The 24,318-nt window shown below is 41.9% G+C and overlaps 1 protein-coding gene across 1 annotated transcript; it reads right to left on the minus strand.

Annotated features, from left to right (window-relative positions):
• Positions 1-16,658: 16,658 nt before the first annotated feature.
• On the minus strand, positions 16,659-23,887 carry tmprss2 (transmembrane serine protease 2). The gene is made up of 15 exons (XM_080528805.1): positions 23,468-23,887; positions 22,923-23,057; positions 22,632-22,688; positions 22,115-22,280; positions 21,567-21,656; positions 21,081-21,197; positions 20,778-20,907; positions 19,663-19,779; positions 19,425-19,471; positions 18,507-18,675; positions 18,136-18,314; positions 17,836-17,931; positions 17,595-17,737; positions 17,062-17,214; positions 16,659-16,938 (listed from the first exon to the last, which is right to left on the minus strand). Exons 3-15 carry the CDS (start codon positions 22,662-22,664, stop codon positions 16,930-16,932), a joined length of 1,449 nt encoding a protein of 482 aa, XP_080384931.1. The 5' UTR covers positions 22,665-22,688; positions 22,923-23,057; positions 23,468-23,887; the 3' UTR covers positions 16,659-16,929.
• Positions 23,888-24,318: the final 431 nt, after the last annotated feature.

Consider the following 24,318-nt stretch of genomic DNA (forward strand, 5'->3'; position numbering starts at 1 on the left):
GATGATTAAAGAGACACACCTGACTAGACTGATATACACCCCCCCCCCCCCAAAAAATAATAATAATCTAATCATGTCATTTAATGTGAGTTATGTATAATGTAGGCATAATGTAGGCAGGGGGATTGTTGGGATTCTGCCAGCCTTTGACTGCTTTCATTAATTGACCTTGACAAATAAGAGAAGTGGCCTCCCGCGCACCAGTGGCAGGCTGGCCCCCCACTCCATGTGTCCACCAACAAGGGAGACCACACGAGTCTCCATTATGCTACCCACAAACACAGTAGCCTATATTGATGTAGCATCAAAGCACGCAGGCTTGTTTATGTTGTGGAAGATGTTGCTACTCACCATCAAGGAGAAACTCGTGTTTGTCACGGGCCTACCTACCTACACACTTCTTCTTGCAGTTTCCCTCCATTCACTGCACTTTGGAATCAGTCTGTAGTCTATCAGTGATGTCAAGACATTTCATAGACATAGATGAATGATATTTTAAAACTAAAGGTCATCTGGCCAATTGAATTCACTGTTTTTAAACAGATATTTTTTCCCCCACAGTGACATAATAAGCAACATCAATACAAAGTTCATGCTGTAGCCTACTTATCTGATCTGGGGGATAACACATGATAACACATGATTTGTACACTTCAAAATGATGCATCACAAGTTTTCCCTTTGAGCAGAGGGGTATTCCATCAATGTCGCTAAAGGAAAATCCAGGCTTATTTTTTATAAACCTCATGAGATTGATCAAACTAAGCCTGGATTTTTTTCACAAGTCTCGCGAGAGACTGTGTGATTTTCCTTTAGAGACGTTGATGGAATACCCCCCAGGTTCAGTGCCTAATAGCTCATGCGCACACACAGAGATTTCCACTCAATTCTTTCAACAGCCTAGCACCAAGAGCCATGGTTCTAATTGAACCTCTGGGATTGCTTCAAAAGGTTAATGGGAGGAGGGAGTGGGACCAGTACTGAAACAGTATACATCATTTTTATACTCACGACTATCCGTCTATCCATTACAGTACATTCATTCCTATTATGTGCATTAGACATTATTTTACATATTAAAACAAATCACATAACCTGATACAAAAAACAATTGAATGGTCAGAGTTGTGCATTTGTTCTTCATTAACTGTAATAGTGTAACACTGTAGGTCAGGCCTACCTTCTACTAATGATGTGGTCTAATGATAACGACAATGACACTCTAACAGTAATAACGATGACAGTAAAGTAACAGGATGTGTGTCTGTTTGGATTCAGGCCGGTCTGTCTTTGTTCTGTTGGTGGGCCAGTCAAGCTGCAGCCCACCCCGCCTGTGCAGGCTCTGTCTCCTAGGCTTAACATCTACATCAGACCTGCACAAACACTGCACCAGGAATACAAGACCTGTCATTGCCTGGCCCCTGCGCCAGTGGCCACCCCAGCCCCAAAATGAAACATGTCATTAAAGGCTGGCTCCAAACATTTCAACCAAGATGGCAGAGCTGTCTTCAAACACGCACTCTTTCTTGTGCAGTGTGTACCGGATATAATCCCCCCCACCTTCTATTTGCCTGGTTGTGATGAAGCAGTGTTGATTTTGGTCAAGCTCCCTCTCTCTCTCTCTCTCTCTGTCTGTCTCCCCCCCCCCCCCCCCCCCCCTGCAGTGAGGGGTGTGTGTTGTTCATCCAGTCATGGCGCTGTGTTCTTGGTAATCTGCTCAGCTCCAGTCCTCCCTGCCTGTCTCTGTACAGACGGCGGTCCACAGCCTGCCGTTCTCAACGCCCCACCGGCCTTTTCAGCTGGATTATCATTAGGAACCATTTATTGAATACTGTAGCTCTCAACACCCATGTCTCAACAGCTCTCCCAATATGGCTGCTTGCCTGCTTGCTACTCAGGCTGCTTGCATTATCAGGTGATTCATCAGGTGTACATAGTATTAACCGCTGTTTAGCAGTCCATTATAATTCATTTAAATAGTTTTATTAATAATTCTGACGATATACATTGTGTCTAATTTCAGATGGTTGTGAATAGTAATTTTGTTAATGAAAAAAATAAAGGTGGATTAAGGTGGATGTTTTTTAATGTAAAACACGACACAGGCGTAAACGCTGGACTGCATTTACTATATTTGTCATCTTGCCATGTAAGAGAGCATGTGACCCTACCCGACAGGAAGCAGCAGTCACACATAAAGGCTGAAGTGCTGTTGGCTGCTACTCTTTAAGACGCCTCTGGAAGATTCATTATGAGTTTGTTCTGAAGTCCTCTGTACTAAAATTACTTTTTGGCTCTTAAGTGGCTCTCAGAGGACAACTGTCTCATATGCTGTGTTTATTACTAGTCATATTCTGAAACGTTCGTGATTCTGCTCACTGGCTTTAATCCCAGTGGACTGTTTTGGTAAGAAGATCAGCTTTAAATCAATGTCTGCTTGGTCATAAAGCCATATGTCTCTAATCCTTAGTTTCGCCCCATGATTTTCCATGAAAGGGCTATGATGAAATCAAAGGTATTATGGTAGCAAAGCTTAAATCATAGCGATGATCTTGTCAACAAAAAATCCATACAGCCAATCAGAATCTAGCTAATTTCAGTACAGCGGCTAAAATGAATGAATGAGTTACAGTATTTTCTTTTTTGGAGATGTTTACACAAGACCATGGTTATATAGTCCATGGCATCCAATGGTGTAGGGTTTCTGCCAAAGTGTTGTGTTTCACCCGGTCATACCAAAACCACCAAGCTTTTTCCAAATCAGAACAGCTATGTTCATTGGTATGGTGTTCCATATATTTAATATTATTCTCACACAACAAAAAATACAATGTTGTCAGTTGTTGGCGTGATGTCAGGTGACCATATCCCACACTGCCCAGAGACTGTTTGTACTCCCTGAGCCTCTACAATGCCGTTTTCAGAGAACCCTCCCTTTGTTGTCCAAAACAATGGCTCTGAGAGATACAGATAGATTAAAGGGGAAAGAAAGAGAGAAGAGCAGAGAAAGAGGTAAAGAGAGAGCCCTAACCCGCAGTAGAGAAAGAGGTAAAAAGAGAGCCCTAACCCACATTACAGCAAATGAAATGTGAGCGGAACGGCAAGCCTGTTCACATCACTCAATATGGAGACACATGACAGGACTATAAATATCCAAAAGAGCCACATTGTGACAAGTGCTCATCAAAACGTGCGTACCCAGGCTTGACCAAAACACCGCAGAAGATTCCGTCTTGTAGGCGACTGTAGGTGATGAGGAGAGACCAAAGACATGAGACAGAAGTGAAGGCTATGGTACAGTCCATCAGTGTGGGCCTCACTGCACCACCACCGTCACACAACACAACAAGTGAACATTTGAGAAGGCATACATTTCAATATTGTCATCCCTATTTCCAACAAAGAACATTAAACAAGATCATCATTCGTTTTTGCTTGATCTTAAAGGTCACATAGTATTTTGATGATATTAGAATCACCATCCATGAGGCTATGCCAAGTAATGGAGGGTTCAATTTGAGAGCTCTATTTGAAACTTGTGTGAAACAACAAAGCTGGGGTGCCTGGGTCTGCGTGTTGAATAATTCAAACAACATTATGTGGGTGATACAGGAAGAACAGTACTCTAATGTACACCCCCAGACCCTGATTTTATTGGAACCTCTTAAGAGTTCCTCTCTACCCATGATTTCTGAAAGAAACGTGAGATGAAGTCACGATTCAAGTTTAATGAGCCGACATGTCTCCAGAATAAAGAAATGGAGAAATCATGTTCCCTTTGACAGTAATTCTCCACCATTAACGGAGAAACAAGAAGAAAGTACTGTCTTGGATTGGAAATAGCTATGTACAATGACGTCTCCCACTCTAGGTCACACAGGGAGTCTTGGCTTTGCTGAAAGCCGCACAACAGAGTGGATGAGATAAATTATGCACATTTCCATATAATTTTGGTCAGCTCCTCCTGCTGTTCCTCGTGTAGACCAAGCACTAAATCTGTTTGTGTTGATAGGGCAATCGTCTCTAATGCAGACATTAGCAACACACACTTTTAAGTTCACTTGGAGCATTTCACTATCATTATACTGTGCATCGGGGAGGCCAGGGACAAATGGAACACAGCACAGTTGCAAAATCCTGCTTTTCTCCAATCAGAAACAAGTTAAGAGAGATGAAACTCATTCAGAGATAGGTTTACTCCCTGCATGAACAATGCAAATCTCATCTCACCATCTGCAGGTTTTTATTGGGAAAAGTAGTTTGGTTAAAAGTAACTTGTGATCTTTTCTCCTGCTGTATTAAGGTTTACTGTCTATGAATCCGAACATGTATCATTATGATTACTGTGCTGTTGGCTACAAAGTGACATGTGTCAGAATTGTTGCCAGCTAGCTAGCACATACTGTAAGGTTTGTCATGCTGCTAGGGTTGGGGGGGCAACATGTAACACAGAGTTACAATTACCTGGGGACAACTGTAGCACAGTGTTGGGCAACTGTAACACAGTGTTGGGCAACTGTAGCACAGTGTTGGGCAAGTCCTGGGCACATGACGACTGCACAGATTGGAATGAGCGCTATATTTGCCACCAGTGTGAATCACACTAATCAGTCTGTGGCTGGGTATCGGGTTATTTTAAACTAGAGGCTCTAGCGTTGTGCTGTTATTTAACCTGTTCATGAGATCTAGTTAAGACAATTATTTTTATAAACAATGTTATAAACATTTTGAAAAAAACATAACAAATTGCCTAAATCCTGGAGGGAAATTCTCAGCATTTTTTTTTGTTACTGTATATTTGCCCCCGTCTACTGATAGAATTGTTCCCACTAATGGGGGTAAATGTAGCATCAGACTTTTTGGATAAAAATTCAAAACTCCAAGTGTCCAATTTAGAGACCTACATATCTATAAATAGTAAACAGATTTTAAAAATCAATCACAATTGCCCCCGGTCTCCTCTACACACACCAGTGTAGTATCTTACGTTAGTGGGGTCAGGGCTTTGGCTGCCACAGGGACACAACACCATGTATGTCAGTTACACCCTTGGCTAACAAGAGGGAAAAACACTCATTGCTTGAGTTGGATGCAATAATCACCCTTCCTCATAAGGTAGAAAGCAATTGACTGGACAGCGCGAAGCTTCTTGAAGGCCCACCTTAGTGGATCCTTACATTGATTCCACTTATTGACTACTTTGCATCTCATGGCTCAATGCACTGCTGTCTGGCCCTGATTGAGTAGACAGGCTCTTCATACGCCTGTAGTCAACATGTTTCTCATCTGTAGTTCACACTGCAATGCACTACTGGTTAGGTACAGTCTGGTTTGGTACATTTTATTAGTTCAATGCACTACTGGTTAGGTACAGTCTGGTTTGGTACATTTTATTAGTTCAAGGCACTACTGGTTAGGTACAGTCTGGTTTGGTACATTTTATTAGTTCAATGCACTACTGGTTAGGTACAGTCTGGTTTGGTACATTGTATTAGCTCCCCACTACTAGACCCACAGGCTGTCATTGGTCTAGTAGTCCTTCCTCCTGTATTGGGTGTTATAAAAGAGCCAGGTAAATCAGATGGGTACAGCTGGATAACAGTGGTAATCTCAATACTGTATAACTGAGGCACTCTTTCATTATTTAACTGTTTACCACAGTTTGGCTTTTCTTCTATCCAACGCAGACTACACGCAGCTGTGTGCGCACAACAACTTATTGACTGAATGTCCAGTCATGTTGATTTATACTGGTTCTGCTCAATCTCATGATCAATGAGCGGAAACTGGCCACTAATGATCAAGAAACGCCTGAAAACAACCACACATGATGAGGCCCTATACACCAGCATCCGGTGAAAGCTGACAGACCTTTAAGAAATTGCACTGTTCAAAACCAGAGACAGTGAGAAGCTGATCGGCTGTCATACTCACAGCAGCAATAAACATCTTTGAGTTTGACTCCTCCAATTCGCAACTGTCCAACACGGGGTGGCAGCGTTGCTTAGTAACCACGGCACATGGCTGACCTTATCGGTGTAGTCATAAAAATGTATGAAGTCCTTTTATTCATTTTTCCCTTCTATGCCTTCGCTCTGTGCCTCTCTTTCTCAATCTATCTGGTCTCTCTCTCTCTCTCTCTCTTTCAAGAATGCGTGTGTGTGTATGCAGGCGGGTGCGTGTGAGAGGCAGTGGTGGTAATGAAGGGCTATCTGACACACATCACAGACTGCAACAGGCAGCAGCAGCAGGGTGGGGGTGGGGGAGAGTATTTAGGGACGGACACATCAGCCGTGACAGGCCACACAGGAAATGAAGGGGCCATGGAGTTAGGACCATAATGTTCACGGTGAATTTGTTGAAATATTATCAGGCTTTTTAGATGTCAAGCCTTGAATTCCCTACGCTGGGAAGAATGGTGCTGCTGTGCCTCAGAAATGGCGTGCTCTGGGACTGAGAGGCTGACATTTAGATTGGTCATTTATTCCCTGATGTAGAGTATACTGTGTTGTGCTTGTCATGTTAATGACAGATGAATCTATCAAATCCATCCAGAAGTGCAATCATCTGGCAAACTCTGTGTGATTCATGGATTGTCTTACGAATCTTCACTATTTGTGGCCCGACTTGCCGTGCAGTATGACTACTATATGTCAGGTTTGCTAGTATGTCTTGTTGTATCTATGGGAAAGGTATCAAGCAAAGCAGAGATAGGTTTACACTGTTGTGTCCCAGTGTCATAGCCTCACACTGAGCAGTTTGTTGTGCTAAGTGTTGTTCCACCACGTCTGTCAGTGGATCCCTACTGGAGCTCTGAGTATTACACCAGGCTGGCTTTCTTGCAAAGTGCTGCTCCGTGGTTCCCACAGGGCATACAGATGTCAGGCTTGCTGTCCCTCCGCCTGCGCTGCCGTACTGTCACCGTGACAACATCTGCACAGCTGCGTCCTCGGCTGCCACACGCAGCCGGGGTGCTCCCTCCGTCTTGTGAGCTGTTGACAGGGCTGGGGCAGGTTGGGGCAGATGGCGCGGGCTGGTGCGAGATGCGTCGGGGGACCAGTGTTGGGTTGGCGGAGCTGCTGAGGAAGCAGGGGGATGGCAGGTAGGGGCTGGCGCTCCCATCTGGCCCCAGCGCTGGCACACTGCCCGAGGGCATCTCCGACCGGCGTTTATCCAGCAGAAAGCCTATCAGAGCGGAAGTCACCTCTTGCAAAACGTTGTATTCTCTGGATGATTTCACCAGTGAAGAGCTGAGCGGAGGCAGAAGATCATACGCTTCTCTGTAGGCTAGCACATTAGAGGTATAGGATGTTGGTGCTTATTTGAATTCCATTCATTATTTATGGATCCGAGTCAAACAATGGTGTGGACTTTTGTCGTAAAAATGTTTTATAAAAAACTGCCCCTTTAATTTGAACAGCTTGTGATAGTAGAGTTCACAGTAGTAAGGGCGCTTGAGCTTAGGGTTGCTGTAGTCCATGCACAAGGTGTGAGCAAGGGGAAGATATTCAATAGACTACAGTGAGCTTGTTCAAGAGTCTGATCGCCTGGGGTAAGTAGCTGTTTGTTAGTCTTGGCCCTAAGGCTCTGGGAACAGGCCTCGTCTTGACCACCATGACCACCTAGGCCATCGCTTCCAACAGGCTGTGGTTGGGATGGCTGGGGTCTTTGATGATCCTCCGGGCTTTGCTGACACACCGTTTGTCTATATCCTGGATGGAGGGAAGCTTACATCCGGTGATGCGCTTGGCTGTCCGTACCACCCTCTGTAGCGCTTTGTGGTTGAGGGCAGTGCAGTTGCACGTCCCAGGTGAGGTCATGGTGCATAGAGATATGGTGTGTATGTGTGTGTGTGTGTATGTGAGAGTGTGTGTGTGTGTATGTGTGTGTGTGTGTGTGTGTGTGTGCAGCTGAGATACCGTTATCTCTCTCTCTCAGCAGGAGTCGGCTGGCCCCCCAAGATGAGGCCGTAAACATTAAGATCGTCAAGGTGATTTAGGACAATGAAAGGGGAAACAGACATAGTAGAAAAGGGGGGCAAGACCACGGTGAAGATAACTAAAGGGTTAGGGTTAGCCCAGAGGGGGGTCTGACCTGGAATGGCTGTCCAGAGCAAAGGGCCAGAGGAAATGAGCTTTACGGCGGGAACATGTGGTCAGGTCAACACGCTCCTCCCTCCTCCTCCCCCCTCCTCCTTAATCCCAGCCTGGCCCTCTCCTCCTGTAATTGCTCTGTATCCAATATCTTGTGGAAATGCCAACAGATGCCCAGCGTCTAAGACAGGCATTATGTTCTTAGTGGATGTCCTGGTAATGCTGCTTTTTACCAGGCCATTGATTGTTAGCACATTGTGTGGCGATGGTGAGACACGGTGGTGGTGTGGCGCGAGGCGGTGGTGAGACACAGTGGTGGTGTGGCGCGAGGCGGTGGTGAGACACGGTGGTGGTGTGGCGGTGGACAACAGTGGAACCTCTCCAGGTCTGCTCCATCACCGGCTCCTTGGCCAAAACTAAAACAAGGCCCGGCAGACCGGAGACATCTGTGTTTCAGTGACTTGGGGGGGGGGACTAAAGGATTACCGCTCCAGGAGTAGTAAGGTTCAAAGGCATTTTGAGGGGAAATGTTAAGTTACCGTATATGTTTTTTTGTTCCCATTTCTTCGTCTTAAAGTCAAGAGCTGAAACTTTGGAGAGCAAAATACAAATGTAGCAACAACGGTCTCCTGTGTTGTATTCTATAACATGTTACTCATCAAGAATTCAAAACCTGAGAAGCCTAGGACTTCGTATGCTATCATGGAATGTGTCAATCACTGAGGACTCTGGAAGACAGTGTTTTGTCAGAGCCTAAGGGGGCCACACTGACCTAAATACAGAATACTAAATTGTCAACAGTAACACATTGACCAAACTAAAAGAGGGGATTGGGGAAATGAATAATAAAGCATTAAGCAAAGTCTCAAAAATGTTGTCATAATCACCTATTTAGAAACAAGTCCATAGGGATCAATTGGACATGTTGTTCAGAATCATTAGCAAAGGGAGTGGGGGTGGTTGTTAACTAGCTATCTTACTTTATAATTCCTCTGTTGGTTTTCTTTGTTTTTTTGTGAGATCAGGGGAGATGTGTTCGTATTGTTATTGTTGAAACACTGCTTGTACAGTGAGTAAATATGTTATCTACACTGAATGGATATCCTTAAGATTGAAGAGACACTCCAGTTATCTCCAGTAAAGAGGATTTGAACCACAGAATATTCCATAAGCAGGTTCCTCTCTCACGTTGGTACCATCCAATAAAGGAAGACGCCCTCCCCTGGTCAGGAGTGGTACTGGGGAAAAAAGAATCCACAATCATGTGGGGGAATCTCTAGTTTGTTATTTTTTCTCCAAATATGTTGGTGGGAGGAAACTAAGACAGAGGTAATCACTGTATCTGCTTTACCACCTCCAGACAGAGCTCCTTACAACTGTGGAGTGTATAAACGCAGGTCTGACAGTTAGACAGTAAATTACTACCTGAAAAAAAAGCGACATTTTGCCAAGCAGGCACTTGACTAGATAGAACAACCTCACTGAAAGGAAACCATCCTATTCTGCATATTAGTGCTAAAATGCACATCAACCCCAAAATGGATTAATTTAGAACGATATTCATTTAACTTATCCTCATGATATACTGTATCATGGGCAATACATGGAATCTCTGTGAAGTGAGTGTCCTATATGACCTTTGCTCTGTGTACATAGTGTAAAACCACTGCATACAGTACAAGCCTGTGTGAGGGTAGGTGGGCTGCACCGGTAGCTCAATACTGGTTGACCTACAAAACCAGTGAGAGTGCTGATGCTCATCACAACCGCAGGACTCTTGTGTGTCGTAAAGACTCACGCTGCTCCGAGACTCTATGAGGCTTGACGCGTGACATCGACCTCACGAAAGAACAGGAGAAAAAATAAACCCATAACTGCCCAGTAACAAGCGCTCTCTCTTCATTGGCTGCGGAGGAATGTACGTTTTATCATACCCTTTGGACTAAATGACACACACAGTTTGATCTACACACACACAGGCAGGCTTACAGTAAACACACACACATACACACACACACACACGCGCACACACACACAGTGCTGGTGAGAACTGGGGCAGAATCACACCCGTGAGCCTCTTTTTACTTGAATCTCCTCTGAGAATGTATTTTTTTCTCACCCAAGATTAGCACATCGCCCCTGGTAACAGTGTTGTCATTTAGTTATATCACATCTCACCCAGGGTGTTTAATATTTAATGGCAGCATCTTCTTCTTCATATTGGGATGAGTTTCAACAGAGACAACCACTAATGTCTTTAATGTTATTAACATAATGCATGACATTAAGATTGGTGGGTTTCTATTCTCACTACAGACCAAAACCAATGGAAGTCAGTTTACCCTAAATTAGCATGCTTAAAATGACATACGAAAATCATCTGTGATTTTTCTTTTTGTAAATGAGTTACTCTCCAAATTCAATAAATGGTTAGTAGAAAGTAATAACTCTACAACAGAGAACATTGACATGAAGTTGTATAAACTGGGTAACAATATACTATACACATGTTGAAAATGTACAGTTTGACAACAGGAATGTACTTTTCTTTTTTTTCTTTTTTTCTGTTTTCTTTAGTGACCATTTCTCAATTTGTTCATCTTTTATTTTCACTTTTTATCTTTTTAAGATGTGAAGTGCTAACTTCATTGTTCTAATGATCAGGATGGTCTGGCCTGATTTAGAATGTGTATATTGTGTCACTGTGCACCTGTGGGGTGTTGCTGTGTTCTGGCCTGGTATCTAGGGAAGGAGGCTGCTCACTTTTTTCCTGCCAAGTCATTATCAGATGTAATGAATGGTATCTGCAGAACAGCCAGACTGAAGGCCAATACAAGCAAAGGCACTTACCAGCAACTATAAATAACTCTTCAATTTGACCTCATATAGTTTTGCATCTTTCTGAAGTCACAGTTTAGGTTCCAAAGTGACAGAAGTGCAACTTCTGGTCATCAGGTTTGCACCAGGGGTTGCCTTCGTGTGAAAATCTGTTTTGAGATTTGTCAATATCCAAGTTATGACTAATCAGTAAGCTGTATTACAGCATGTCCATTTCCTGCATATCAATACAATGAAAGTATTCCTTGGAAACACACAAGACACACCTTGCCAGTAAAAAGTGAGTTTCCTGCTGTCTTTGTTTTCCATAATAAACATCTCTGGGAAATGATGAGATAAAAGTCACTCCCTCATTAAAGTCCATGGCTCAGATTTAACAAACAATAGTTTGACTCTGACATCTATAATGTGTACAGTATGTAATATATTCATGGACAATACAGATTATATGACAGTTACCGTAAACCTGATGTTCTGTATGATCAGTGGTCAATGTACACGTACTGTAAGAGTATGTTTGTTAATAATAATAATAATAATAATAATGTTATTTATTATTATTATTATTATTATTATTATTATTATTATTATGTATGTTTGTTAACTCAGTACTCAGGTACGTGGTCACAGGTATCTCCTGCCCTATCTGCAGGGGGGTGAGATGGGAGCATTTCTGACCATAACAAGCTTCTCTATACGAATTGGCTACTTAGCTTGTTTCTTGTTTCTTTGCTTATGTTCTTATATCCACATAATATTAAACAACTAACCACACAGGATGTGCCCTAAAGTGCTGCCTGGAAGAGGAGTCTCTCTAAGGTAAAACTGTGTCGTACTAACAAACAGCTTCTCACTGCTCATGAAATCGTTGCTCTCGCTATAGGTTGAGGTGGGAAATTATAGATGCATAGTGAAATGATGAACATTACACAAATACGAAATGACACCCCATAAGCCTAGGTGTAAAATCACAGCACTTTCCAATAAAGATGATAATCTAAGAGAAAAAGTTTTATATACAGTATGTTTGTACAACCTTTCTTTGACTATTTACACTCTGAAGAAGGTCTCTTGTCCGAAAAGTCTGATTAATAAACACAATGAATTATGAAAATAGTGTTGCATGGAGTTTTTCTACAGTTTAATGATCTTTGACGCATACAAATATCAAACTTTTATCATGGACAATAAATTCCTCATGTTCTTATACTTGTGTTCATAAATATGATGAAATGTGTGTGATCAACAGTCTTAGAAGAAAACTGCTAATTGCACTGTCCTGGGCTTTAAGTCTGTCCTTGTCGATTGACTCCTTTCAGGGGGAGGAACCAACAGTATATGTACAATCTTGGTTGGACTGCAGAAGTATCCTTTTACATTTTCTATGGGCATTGCAAGCTTTCCGACATATCAGGATTCTCTAGTGAGCACCGTCTCTCCGTTGCTGCAGGAGGTTTATGTACAAATATGAAGTAGGAATATCTGCTTTTGGCCATTCTATATCACTGGCTGCCGTATCAAAACAAAAGCACTGACATGAACCTCCTTCCTCCACACACTTCATGAGTTTGGCTGAGCTGGCATGATCCCTGTGGCCCTCCTATAGACACCCACATTCATGAACGGCCAATGGGCACCAATGTAAACAAACGGCACAACGTGCAACGTGCACCTCTCTTATGCACTCTATCTTCCCAAAATATACCCCTCAGCCAACTTGCCAGTAGCCACTCATGGATGAGGAGGGCTCATTTAGCAGCCAACGCTGGGCATTTGTTTGTCAACACACCAGGGTTTCCCTGCCTACCCACGCCTCACAAGAAAGGCAGTGGAAAAAGCGAATAGATGAAACGCGGTCCCCCGCCTAGTATGATGCAACAAGGGCCCTCATGCTAAACTGATTGCTATTCAAATGAGTGGCTAATTGCGGCATCTGTTAACCCATTGAAGAGGTGTCTGTGCAGTGTCACAGGTCTGTTAATTGGTACAAACAGGTAGCAGATGCAAGCTCTGGGACTGAGCATCTGCCAATTAGCAAGCCAACCTCAATGAGCAGTGATTAGGCAGCCAAGCCGATGGAGAGAGGGGAGAGGATAGAGGCACAGAGAGAGAGGGAGGGGAGAGAATGAGAGGGAGGGAGAGAGAGAGAGAGAGAGAGAGAGAGAGAGAGAGAGAGAGAGAGAGAGGGAAAGAGAGAGAGAGAGAGAGAGAGGGAGAGAGGGATAGAGAGAGAGAGAGGGGAAGAGAGAGTGAGAGAGAAGGAAACCAGTCTATCAGTCATGCATGGGGCCAGGAGTGGAATGTATAAACCACGTAAGATGTGACATGATTCACCTGTAATTCAATCCTTTACTCTCAAGGTACCTCTGCAGGTATCCTTATACCTCAGCAAGCAATGTATGATTTACATAGGTCATAGGTCATACTGTATTTTACTGAAATCCTAGAAGTGACCCAGTTTAAAGGAGCAATCTGGGATACCCACTTTTTTGGACTGACGTTCAAGTGTGTTTCTTTACAGTGTTTGTTTACAATTGCATTGTTTATAAACAATGGAGTAAAGCAATCTTATATTTTAGCTTCTGATGGGGTTAGTCAATTGAACTAAGCTTATGATTTATAAATTATATTCTATAAGGATCAATAGCTATATACAATACAATTCATTTAAAAGTCCAAAATGGATGTACCAATTCCACATTGCCTGTTTAAGGAGAATGCACTGACAATCCATATTGTTAGAAAGGTTGAGCTGGTATCAATGTGTGATGATGTTTACAGTATGTTTAAAATATAGTTTCAGAGGTTTCATATTGTTTCCTTGCTGCTGGTGTAACCGGCTCGGTCTGTCTCGAGTCGACTACCTGCTTGTGTTCTGTGCTGACCGATGACAGGACGCTGATGTGTACTTTAGGCACGTTTAATCTGTACAATGTACACAAAAATAATGTTGGAATGAAACATCAAAACATGTAGGTGTCTTCTCAGCACGAGTCAACCTCTCTCCGTCTTATAGAATATAGACTGAGCTCTAATAGTAATAATAATAAACAGAAAATATTTAGATTTTGGCTTTTACACTTTACAACACCAAATAAACCACCCTCTCTTCACCAATCACCTTCCCCTCGCATACAGTGACATGCATGATACAAAATGCATGCCCCACATCTAGCAGCTCAGTGCCACTGAACATTGAACAAAAGAAAACACCTCAACACATTACATTTTGAACCTGGTATTGGGAGTAGCAACATACCTGTACAATGTACACAAAAATAATGTTGGAATGAAACATCAAAACATGTAGGTGTCTTCTCAGCACGAGTCAACCTAGCACAAAAGAAACATTTCAGCTAACTGACACGGAGAACAGTAGCGCTAGCTGACACAGTGATGAGCGCTAGCATACAGAAAAATGAACCACGAGGTTAGCTAAATTAAAGTCTCAAAACACCAATGTTTTCGATACAACATCATGACAGAATTTATGTGCACTCATCCTTAAATGCATGTACAACTTCTCATGTGCACTCAAATTAAAGTTACGATAGGTAGATTATAAGTTTACATTGCACTGCTGTAGACACGTACCTCTCTCCGTCTTATAGAATAATATTGAGAGAGAAACGCGGAAAATGCAACCTATAGCCACCACTGCCCCCTAGGGGCGCAATTACACACAAATCTCCCAATACCGACAACTTACAATGAACAACACCAGATTTTGGTTAAATAAAACTTACCTAACCACAAAATATAAAATGAAAGGTTACAAAAATATGACTCCTTCCTTAACCTGTTACACTGGGTCAGGATGGAACGCTCTCAAGACCCTTCTCATGCAGAAAGTAGGTGGGCCTACGTATCTAAGTATCAGTATGTAGGTATGTCTTGGATTTAGATGCTGACTGATTCAGGGTTCATCTGACAGAATGGCCTTAAATATATCTAAAGAAATTAGTTAAAAACAAAAAAAGAGGGCTAGTGTCAATGTTGAGATGGTGAGGATGAAGAGTATTGTGGACAATTATCATTAATTATGAGAACTCAGTTTGTGGCTAGGGGGCTGAATTTTTGGTGCACAGAGCATAAACAAAGGTTGTCTCCTTGTGTAGATGTTGTAGCACCACCTTGGGGTGAAATTAGGTAATGCATTCCCATCTATTGTATGCAATTGAACTGCATTTTCAAAGACTATGAACACATCCATTTATTCTGAATTAATCACTTTTTTTTTCCTGTACATGAGTTAAAAGTATTAGATCATTTGAAACTGAACAATTAAATTAAACAATTAAATTACTTTTAAACAACATCTGGTCAATCTTACTGGTGCCCTTACTTACTTACTCACTCACTGTGTGCCCTGTATTTGTGTGTTTTATGACCCTATGACATCAGTAGACTGATGAGGAACAGCCAGCAATCTCTACTGGCAACATGGCAGGCTGCGACAGTAGTTACTCTCCAAATGAAATGAATGGTTAGCAGACACCATTGTCCTAATTATCAGGATGGTCTGGCCTGATGTTTATATTGTGTCACTGTGTACCTGTGGGGTGTTGCTGTGGTCTGGCCTGCTATCTAGGGAACGATACTGGTCACCTTATTCCTGCCAAGTCATTATCAGATGTAATGAACGGTATCTGCAGAACAGCCAGACTTAAGGCCAATGTAAGCAAAAGCACGTACCAGCAACTATAAATACGTCGGAAGTCACAGTTTAGGTTCCAGAAATGCAACCAGTGGTCATCAGGTTTGCACAAGGCGTGTGCACCAGGGGTTGCCTTCGTATGAAAAGCTGTTTTGAGAATGAAATGTCAATATCCAGGTTATGACTAATCAGGAAGCTGTGGTACAGCATGTCCATTTCAATCAATAAATGAGGGTTCAATCAAAGTATTCCTTTGTCTAGACTAAGCACTTCCTTGCCAGTAAGAAGTGAGTTTCCTGCTGTCTTTGTGTCCCATAATAAACTTCTCCGGGAAATTGTAAAGAAGAAACACTCCCTCATTAAAGTCCATGGCTCAGATTTAACAAACAATAGTTTGACTCTGATGAAGATACAGTATCTATATACAGTATGTAAAATATTCATGGATAATACAGATCATAGGACAGTTACCTTAAACCCAATGTTCTGTATTATCAGTGGTCAATGTACACGTACTGTAAGAGTATGTTGTTAACTCAGTACTCCACAGGTAACTCCTGCCCTATCTGCAGGAGGGTGAGATGGGAGCATTTCTGACCACAAGCTTCTCTATACGAATTGGCTACTTAGCTTGTTTCTTGTTTCTTTGTTTATGTTCTGATATCCACGTAATATCAAACAACTAACCACACAGGATGTGCCCTAAAGTGCTGCCTGGAAGAGGAGTCTCTCTAAGGTAAAACTGTGTCGTACTAACAAACAGCTTCTCACTGCTCATGAAAGCGTTGCTCTCGCTATAGGTTGAGGTGGGAAATTATAGATGCATAGTGAAATTATGAACATTACACAAATACGAAATGACACCCCATAAGCCTAGGTGTAAAATCACAGCACTTTCGAATAAAGATGATGGTCTAATTAACAAAAAGAAAACGTTTTATATACAGTATGTTTGTACAACCTTTCTTTGACTATTTACACTCTGAAGAAGGTCTCTTGTCCGAAAAGTCTGTGATTAATAAACACAGTGAATTATGAAAATAGTGTTGCATGGAGTTTTTCTTTACAGTTTGATGATGTTTGGCACATAAAAACAAACCCTTTATTGTTGACAATAAATACTTCATGATCTTATACCGGTGTTCATAAATATGATGAAATATGGGTGATCATTTTACAACAGAATGTTAGAAGAAAACTGCTGAATGCACAGTTCCCATGAACTTCAGCATTCAACAACAAGGAATGGAAATACTAGAATACAATTAGATAGAAAAACACCACATTTCAGACAGGAGAATTTGATTGGTGAGAGGTCTTCAGTCTTCATTGGCATCTCCATCAATTATTCTGTAAAAAATGACAACATTCTGAACATTCTTGACAAACTGCTGACAAGCAGACGTATTACATTTTTGTAAGTAACACATGTTAATAACATGTCCAATCAATCTTTGACTCATGAGTACGTACCTGCATTTGTTTGTATATCCAGTCGATGAAATAGGTTACATTGCCATAGACCCCGGGCTTGTTCCGCTGGGCACATCCCATACCCCAGCTGGTGTCCCCTACCAGCCACCAGTGTGAACCCTCCTTGCTCACAAGTGGTCCTCCACTGTCCCCCTGCAGGACAGCAAAAATAATTATTGGAACAATTGGAAGATCTCTTGGAAACACCTTTCAGAACATAGAGATTATTTCAACATTATTACACAAATTACATTAGTACGTAATTCTCAAACCATCTCATCCCCTTAATGTGGTGTGTGTATGTGTGTGTGTGTGTGTGTGTGTGTGTGTGTGTGTGTGTGTGTGTGTGTGTGTGTGTGTGTGTGCGTGCCTATGTGGGAGTGTGTTTTGCGTGTATGCGTGCACTGTGCATTTGTGTGTGTGCGTGTGCATGTCCATGTGTCCATGTGTGTATGCGTGTGTGCATGTCTGTGTGTGTGTGTGTGTGTGTGTGTGTGTGTGTGTGTGTGTGTGTGTATGTGTGTAAATCTGACCTGACACGTATCCACTCCTCCTGAGAGTTTGCCAGCGCAGATCATGGAGTCAGTGATCAGGTCTCCGTACACTTGCTCTCTGCTACAGGTCTGTCTGCTGTACATAGTGACCTGAGCCTGCATCAAATACTGAGATGGTGATCCTGGAAGACACAGATCGAAACGTATCCTCACTGTTACTTCACTCAATCAGATTGATTGTGTGCAAAATGGTCCCTTAACCAGATTTGGGTCAGCTTACCTCCGCTGTCCAGGGACCCCCATCCAGAGACCCAGGCTTCCCTCTCAGGAGCCAAGTTCAGCCCAACATTGGGCAGACACACAGGCTTCACCTTATCTACAAGCACACGCAAGAGACGGCTTTGTCAAAAGTATCGATTGTCAGTGAATCATACTGACTCAAGAGTGTCACTGTATGAGATTGACCATTATTCCAACAAGCAATATCATCTGTGTTCCATTTCCTTCTTAAAGAGAGAGAAGTGACTTTCTATTGGGACTCGTGTGTTTGTCATTTCATAGATAGGCATAGGAGACTTACCTGACCATGTCAGGGGCCGGGTAAGTTTCATAAGAGCGATGTCATTATTGTGATCCGCGTTGTTGTACTTCTCGTGAGGGATGATGAGAGAGACAGAGTTCCCGGGGGTGGATGACATCTCACTCAGTGTCAGACTTCCAGCCTGCACAGTCCATTGGTCGGGTCCAGACTCAGAGAACCTACAATTTAGAACCAGATAGGAAACAATGGACCGTCAATCCTGAGGTGTCCCGTGTGTGCTCTTATGCGGCAACCTGTGAACAAGAGGTAGAGACAGGAGGAGGAGGGAACCCAGAGGAGAGGAGAGGAGAGGAGAGGAGAGGAGAGGAGAGCAAAAGACAGGTACAGTATCGTGTTGGAGTCAGACTTACGGGACGACACAGTGGGCTGCCGTGAGGATCCATTGAGGGCTGATGATGGAGCCTCCACACAGGTGATGGTCCTGGACCTGTAGACTGACCTGCCATGGCCAGGCCCCGCTCACTGCTGCATCCCCCCCTACGATACGGGTCCTGGGGCTAGCTGTACTCACACCACAGTCTGGAAGCAACAGAACAGTAACTGAAAGTTAGTATCTTTCTGAGGTGAATGGCAAAGAGAACAAGTCGGACCGAAGGATTCAAGCAAATACAATCAGGATGACAGATTTTGATACATAAAATGGCTTTTAATAGTTGAGTTGGATTTCTCTATTTAAAAAAAAACTTAAGACTACCTTAAGTCTAACCTTAAGACCCACCTTTTAAGAGCTGCATGGAGATTATTGTGTACCCATTTTATTTATGTCATATGTTTTGTTAATGTGTTTGGTTTTTATATGATGTGTCATGGGTTAAGGCCTTGGTGAAGACGAAATAAAGGTGAAACAATTTCTCGGTTTCATAGCCAACACACCTACTGTGCCTTCTGTAGATCACTGCAGCAGCCAGGAAACCAACCTTGCTTAACTCATTTAGTTAAACGGGTAATAAAGTAATAAAAGTAATACAATTGGAAACACCCTACAGTGCCTTTATTGGCCGGTGACTTTATTCCCCAAAAAGGCATAAATTATGATGCCTCGTTTTATAATCAATCAAAGTATTGTTGCTAGGTAAATACTACATAAAACACTTGGCAATCTAGGTGGTGAGTGTTCTGGAATTGCCTGGCAGCTGGTGAGTTAAAACAAGACTGATTTAGCTAGGTTTGACATCTCTCACTAACGTTCTGTGTCTCCTTAGAGTCGGCCCTGTCCTGAGAACCACATCAGGTGGCTGTGTTCAGTATATGTAAACGAAGAGGCTTACCAATACATTGTAGGCTGACTGCCAAATCATTTTCTGAGCAATAGTCACTGTAGGAGGAAATATCATTTATAATGACAAATTACATCAGAAGAACTTAATTTAAATGACCCCCCACAACATCTATCTAAACCTTCACATAGTAAACAAAGACATCACTCTGCCTATAGTTGAGACGTAGAGGTCACATCAAAACACAGCTTTGAATGAATCACATACAGTATGATGGAGATGTACACACCTGCTGATTAATTGTCCCTGCACAAGGTCTACAGGAACATCAGTTGAACGCAACTTCATAAAGCCTTCAGCGGCCAGGGAGCCTGGGTTAGTTCTGGTGTACTGGACATAGCTCTCCCTTAGAAACAGAGACAGGTAGAGTCAGTACACGTGCCTCATACATGAGTGTTAACATCAACTTCAGCAGGTCATAGTTGACTGTTGTTCCTGCTGATTGCCCCCCCCCCCCCCCCCCCCCACATACATACACATACACACACACACACACACACACACACACACACACACACACACACACACCCGGCTCTCTTTCCACACATAGGTTAGTTGATTTGGTTTCTATTTGTTTTTATTTATTTATCTTCACTGTCTTTGCTGTTCTCATGTATTGTATACAAAGATTGTTCTATGTTGACGAGTATTTCTGTTTATATGTTTGTTTTTATTCTTGTTTCTTTTATTCTTCATTGAAAATGAGAATTTGTTCTCAATTGATTTTATCTGGTTAAATAAAGGTCAAATAAATAAATAAAAAGTGTTCCAGAATTCTTTGGCAGTTAGTGAGTTATTGGTATTGTATGTAAGTGTTTATGGGAGTAGTACATTTGGATCTATGCTGGCATTAGAGGTGACAGACAAGTATATACACATTGTTTGTTCCGCATGGATCTACCAGGGTGTGTGAGCTCTTACTAGCTAGAGTATGGTTTATAATGCTATTATGGTACTAAAAAAACTAAAACTTGTATTATTCAATTGCTAGTGCAACCCGGACATGACCCAGAAAGATGAAGGCTCTAAACACACTGTATGCTATAATCCTGGTCAAATAAGGAACAACATGTAGACCTAACTGTAAATAATAGTAATAATAATAATAACAATAATAATAATAATAATAACCTTTATTTGTATAGTACTTTTCCTGCAAACGTTGCAGCTCAAAGTGCTATAACAAAATAATATAATAATTACTATAAGATTTAGTAAGTAATTTAAAAAGTAAATACATACAAATATACAATATACAGATAAAGATTCAATAATTAAATGCTTGACAATAGTAAATACTTGACAGCAAAGAGAGAATAGGTCTCTGTATGCATGGTGACTCACCTGCTGTATCCAATCTGCTGACATGCGGCTCTCCCAAAGCTGTCAGTCCAGCCATCAGCACACACAGGTTTCCATGTCTGACTGTCTGATGAGTAACTCTGCAGCAGAGAACTCGTTCCGTAGAGGCGAACTGGAAAGTAGACAATGAAATTAGAAGTCTTCAAATTGGAAAATGTAATGAATCAAAACTGGTAGTTTCCACCATGCTGGTAGTTTCCTTAAAGGTTCCGTCAGTGTGTGACTGCATACTGCACAGCATCGGTCAACAGTGTAAATGATGGACAGGATTCAGAGGTGTCTTACAGCAATGTGACTCGTCCTCTTCTCCTGGACAGTCCGTAATGCCATCACACCACTGGGACGCACTGAGACATGCCAAACCATTCCCACAAGACCTCCCCAAAAGACACTGGTAGGACACTGTAGACACACACACTTGCCATCACACTCTTGGGGGACACACACGCACGCGCACACGCACACACACACACACGCACACACGCACACACACACACACACACACACACACACACACACACACACACACACACACACACACACACACACACACACACAGGAGACATCATAGCCCTGCTATAACTTGACAACTGATGCTTCTCATTTGCATCCAACCTACAGACATCGATGCTAGGACATGGGGCCTCTTGTTTAGATACACTGGTGGCACTGTATGTTTGCATGACTAGCACTGAATCCCCATGTAGTAGGATATGAATAGATCTTTTATGAAATTGAGGAGAGTGGACGTGGATGTGGATGTGTACTTACAGTAGTACCAAAGCAGGATTCCTGTTACCCCAAGTAGAAGTAGGACACTGACCAGTGATACAATACATTTGCAGTGACTCTTCTTTACCCCTGAAAGGAAGCACAAACAGAACAAAAGGTCAAAGGCTAGCCATATGAGAGCCTTAAACTATACCGTATACAATAAGAATGTAAAAGCCTTGTGGCTGAATTCGAGCCCTCTCCATGGAAACACACAAACATGGGGATATGATTTGCATACAGTGCTTAGTAAAGGATAACACAGTAATGCTACTTCACATGATACACACAATGTAGTATAGTATGACAACATAAGATAATGAACAAATGGAACAGCTCTAGGACAAAATATAAAATATGATAATATACAGTATCACATTTCATAGATTCAAAACATTAAAAAAAAAAAAAACTTCAAAACACGGTAAAAAAAAAAAAGAGGTGAGATGCATGCATGTGACATACAGTACTATAAGACCAAGAGATTGAATCACGTATGACATAAGTTCATGACACACAGTAAGACTAACAGTGGGAGTGTACTGTACCTTTTCTCTCTGGGGCAGGGTGTGGTGGGCCAGTGGTGATAATGTGGTGGGTAGTGATGGTCTGGGGTACGTACTGGGGGACACTGTAGGGGGGACTGCTGTGATATGCAGGGGAATATGGAGGGGGATTTCTCTCCTCCTGCTGAAACCCATTGTTCACCTTCCCCTAAAAAGAAATGAAGGATTTTTCATTTTGGATAAATTAAGGTTTTTTTCTTTTTCTTTTTTAAATTACCATAAAGTTAGGGCCATACACAGTAACAATGTGGCAATTTGTAGAATTTGTGATATTGGAACAATGCATGTATACAGTGCATGTACGTCCTTATACACTTCTATTACATATTCAATATTTGTTATCATCATCATATATGATTATCATAGATGACTTAGTAATGTTGCAGCAGCATATCTAACGGATGGCAGCCTACATAACAAGACAATTTTCCAATATCCCATAACACATTTAATTTAAGCAAAAATGTGACTACATGTACTGATTTGCAACAAGATTTACCTGAATATTGTTCATATAGACACCTTTCTCCATGTTACGTTAAGTTGACAGAAGAGCCTAGAAGAGGTTGCATAAACGACTGGTTCAAATGTTTTACCACAGCGTAACATTTAATAAGCTAAAACACAAAACAACTCACAATGCTACAGTATTTCAATGGAACACACAATGTCTATTCCTTAAGGTCATACCGTATGATTTTCTTGTCATGATGATGAATCAAGAATGATTGTAAAGTTAGTCAGCACTTGAACTGTTATAATCCACAAAATAAGGAGAGAAAAGACTTACCCTACTTCAGCTGTTTCTTTCCAACTCTGATTTGGTGCCCTTCCCTCTCTCTTTCTCTCAGCCTTAGTCCATTTGTCCACTACTCCAGGTAATCAACAGCCATGACCACACCTTTGTATGTGTGCCCAGGCTGACCTGTGGGGCGGTGTTTAAGTGTTTAAGCTTTAAGACTAACATGGAGAAATATATGGATAATAACTTCCTGGTCATTACTTCCTGACCTACACCAAAACTGCTGCAATCTCTTTTGTTTTCCTTATATTTAAGAGATGTTTGCGAGAAAACACAAATATCTGCGCATAGAATTCAATATCTGTCCTAAAGACCAGCTACTGACAAATTATGTGCAATCATTATTTTACACTAAGCCTATTAGTCATTATTCAGTGTTGTCATTCTATTGTTGACCTTACACTAGACCAGTCCTAACATTCATATAGTAATGCCATTCTTTGGCTTCCCTAAACAACAAAGACATGTTGTAGAAATGTTCTACTGTACCATACATCTGCTTCTTAAGACATCATTTGTAGAGATTCACTCACTTGTAATGATTAAGTCTAAGTAAGACGAGAGCAGGTGAGAGTCCTCTGCATCCTGCTATTCATCAAGCACAGAAAGACACCACTCTGCTGTTCTGCTGGCCTAAAAGCCTCAACAACTATTATAAATAGTGAGAAATATAGCTTCAAAATGATTCACTTTATTGTACGTTTCCCTAGAGTTACTTTCCTCTCAGACTGGAAGCACAATATAATGTATGAGCGAGTTACGTTATGGTTATCTGTAACAAAAATACATAATCAGTGATTAAACATTGCCATGTTCCCCAATATATAATGTCCACAATGTGCTAAGTAAACATCAATGTGCCTATTTCAATTAATTTCAAAGCAATGACATAACTGACATTTAGTTTATCAAACAAAGGAGACAGTTGCTCAACTCAGCTAACTCACTCAGGAAATTCACAAGAGACCACTAACCCCACATAGCAATGAAAACAATGACATTAGCAAGTTGTCCTCTTGCACAGGACATAGCCACTCATCTAGCCACCCCCATGACCATACAAGGTCATGTCACGTCAGTCTTATAAGCAGACTGACCATTGGTCGCTTCTGATATGTGACACATTACCAGATCAAATCCGGGAAAAGAGCCATATTATTGACATTATTGGATGTTCCTATGTCACTAAAACTCTCTATAGGCTTAACCCACTGGAGTCCAAGGAGGCTTCATATTTTCGTTTTCCTGTGCTGTCCCCATTCTCTCCCCAGGCTGAGGCTTTCTTAAGTGTTAATCAACAACCAGGTTTAGGTACTTGGCCAGGTACTTGAGTGAATAGACTCACCACAGCCCTGGACATGTCTACACACTGAAACGCTATGGC

The sequence above is a fragment of the Nansenia antarctica genome (assembly GCF_963989245.1).
Source record: "Nansenia antarctica genome assembly, chromosome: 4".
Taxonomy (NCBI): domain Eukaryota; kingdom Metazoa; phylum Chordata; class Actinopteri; order Argentiniformes; family Microstomatidae; genus Nansenia; species Nansenia antarctica.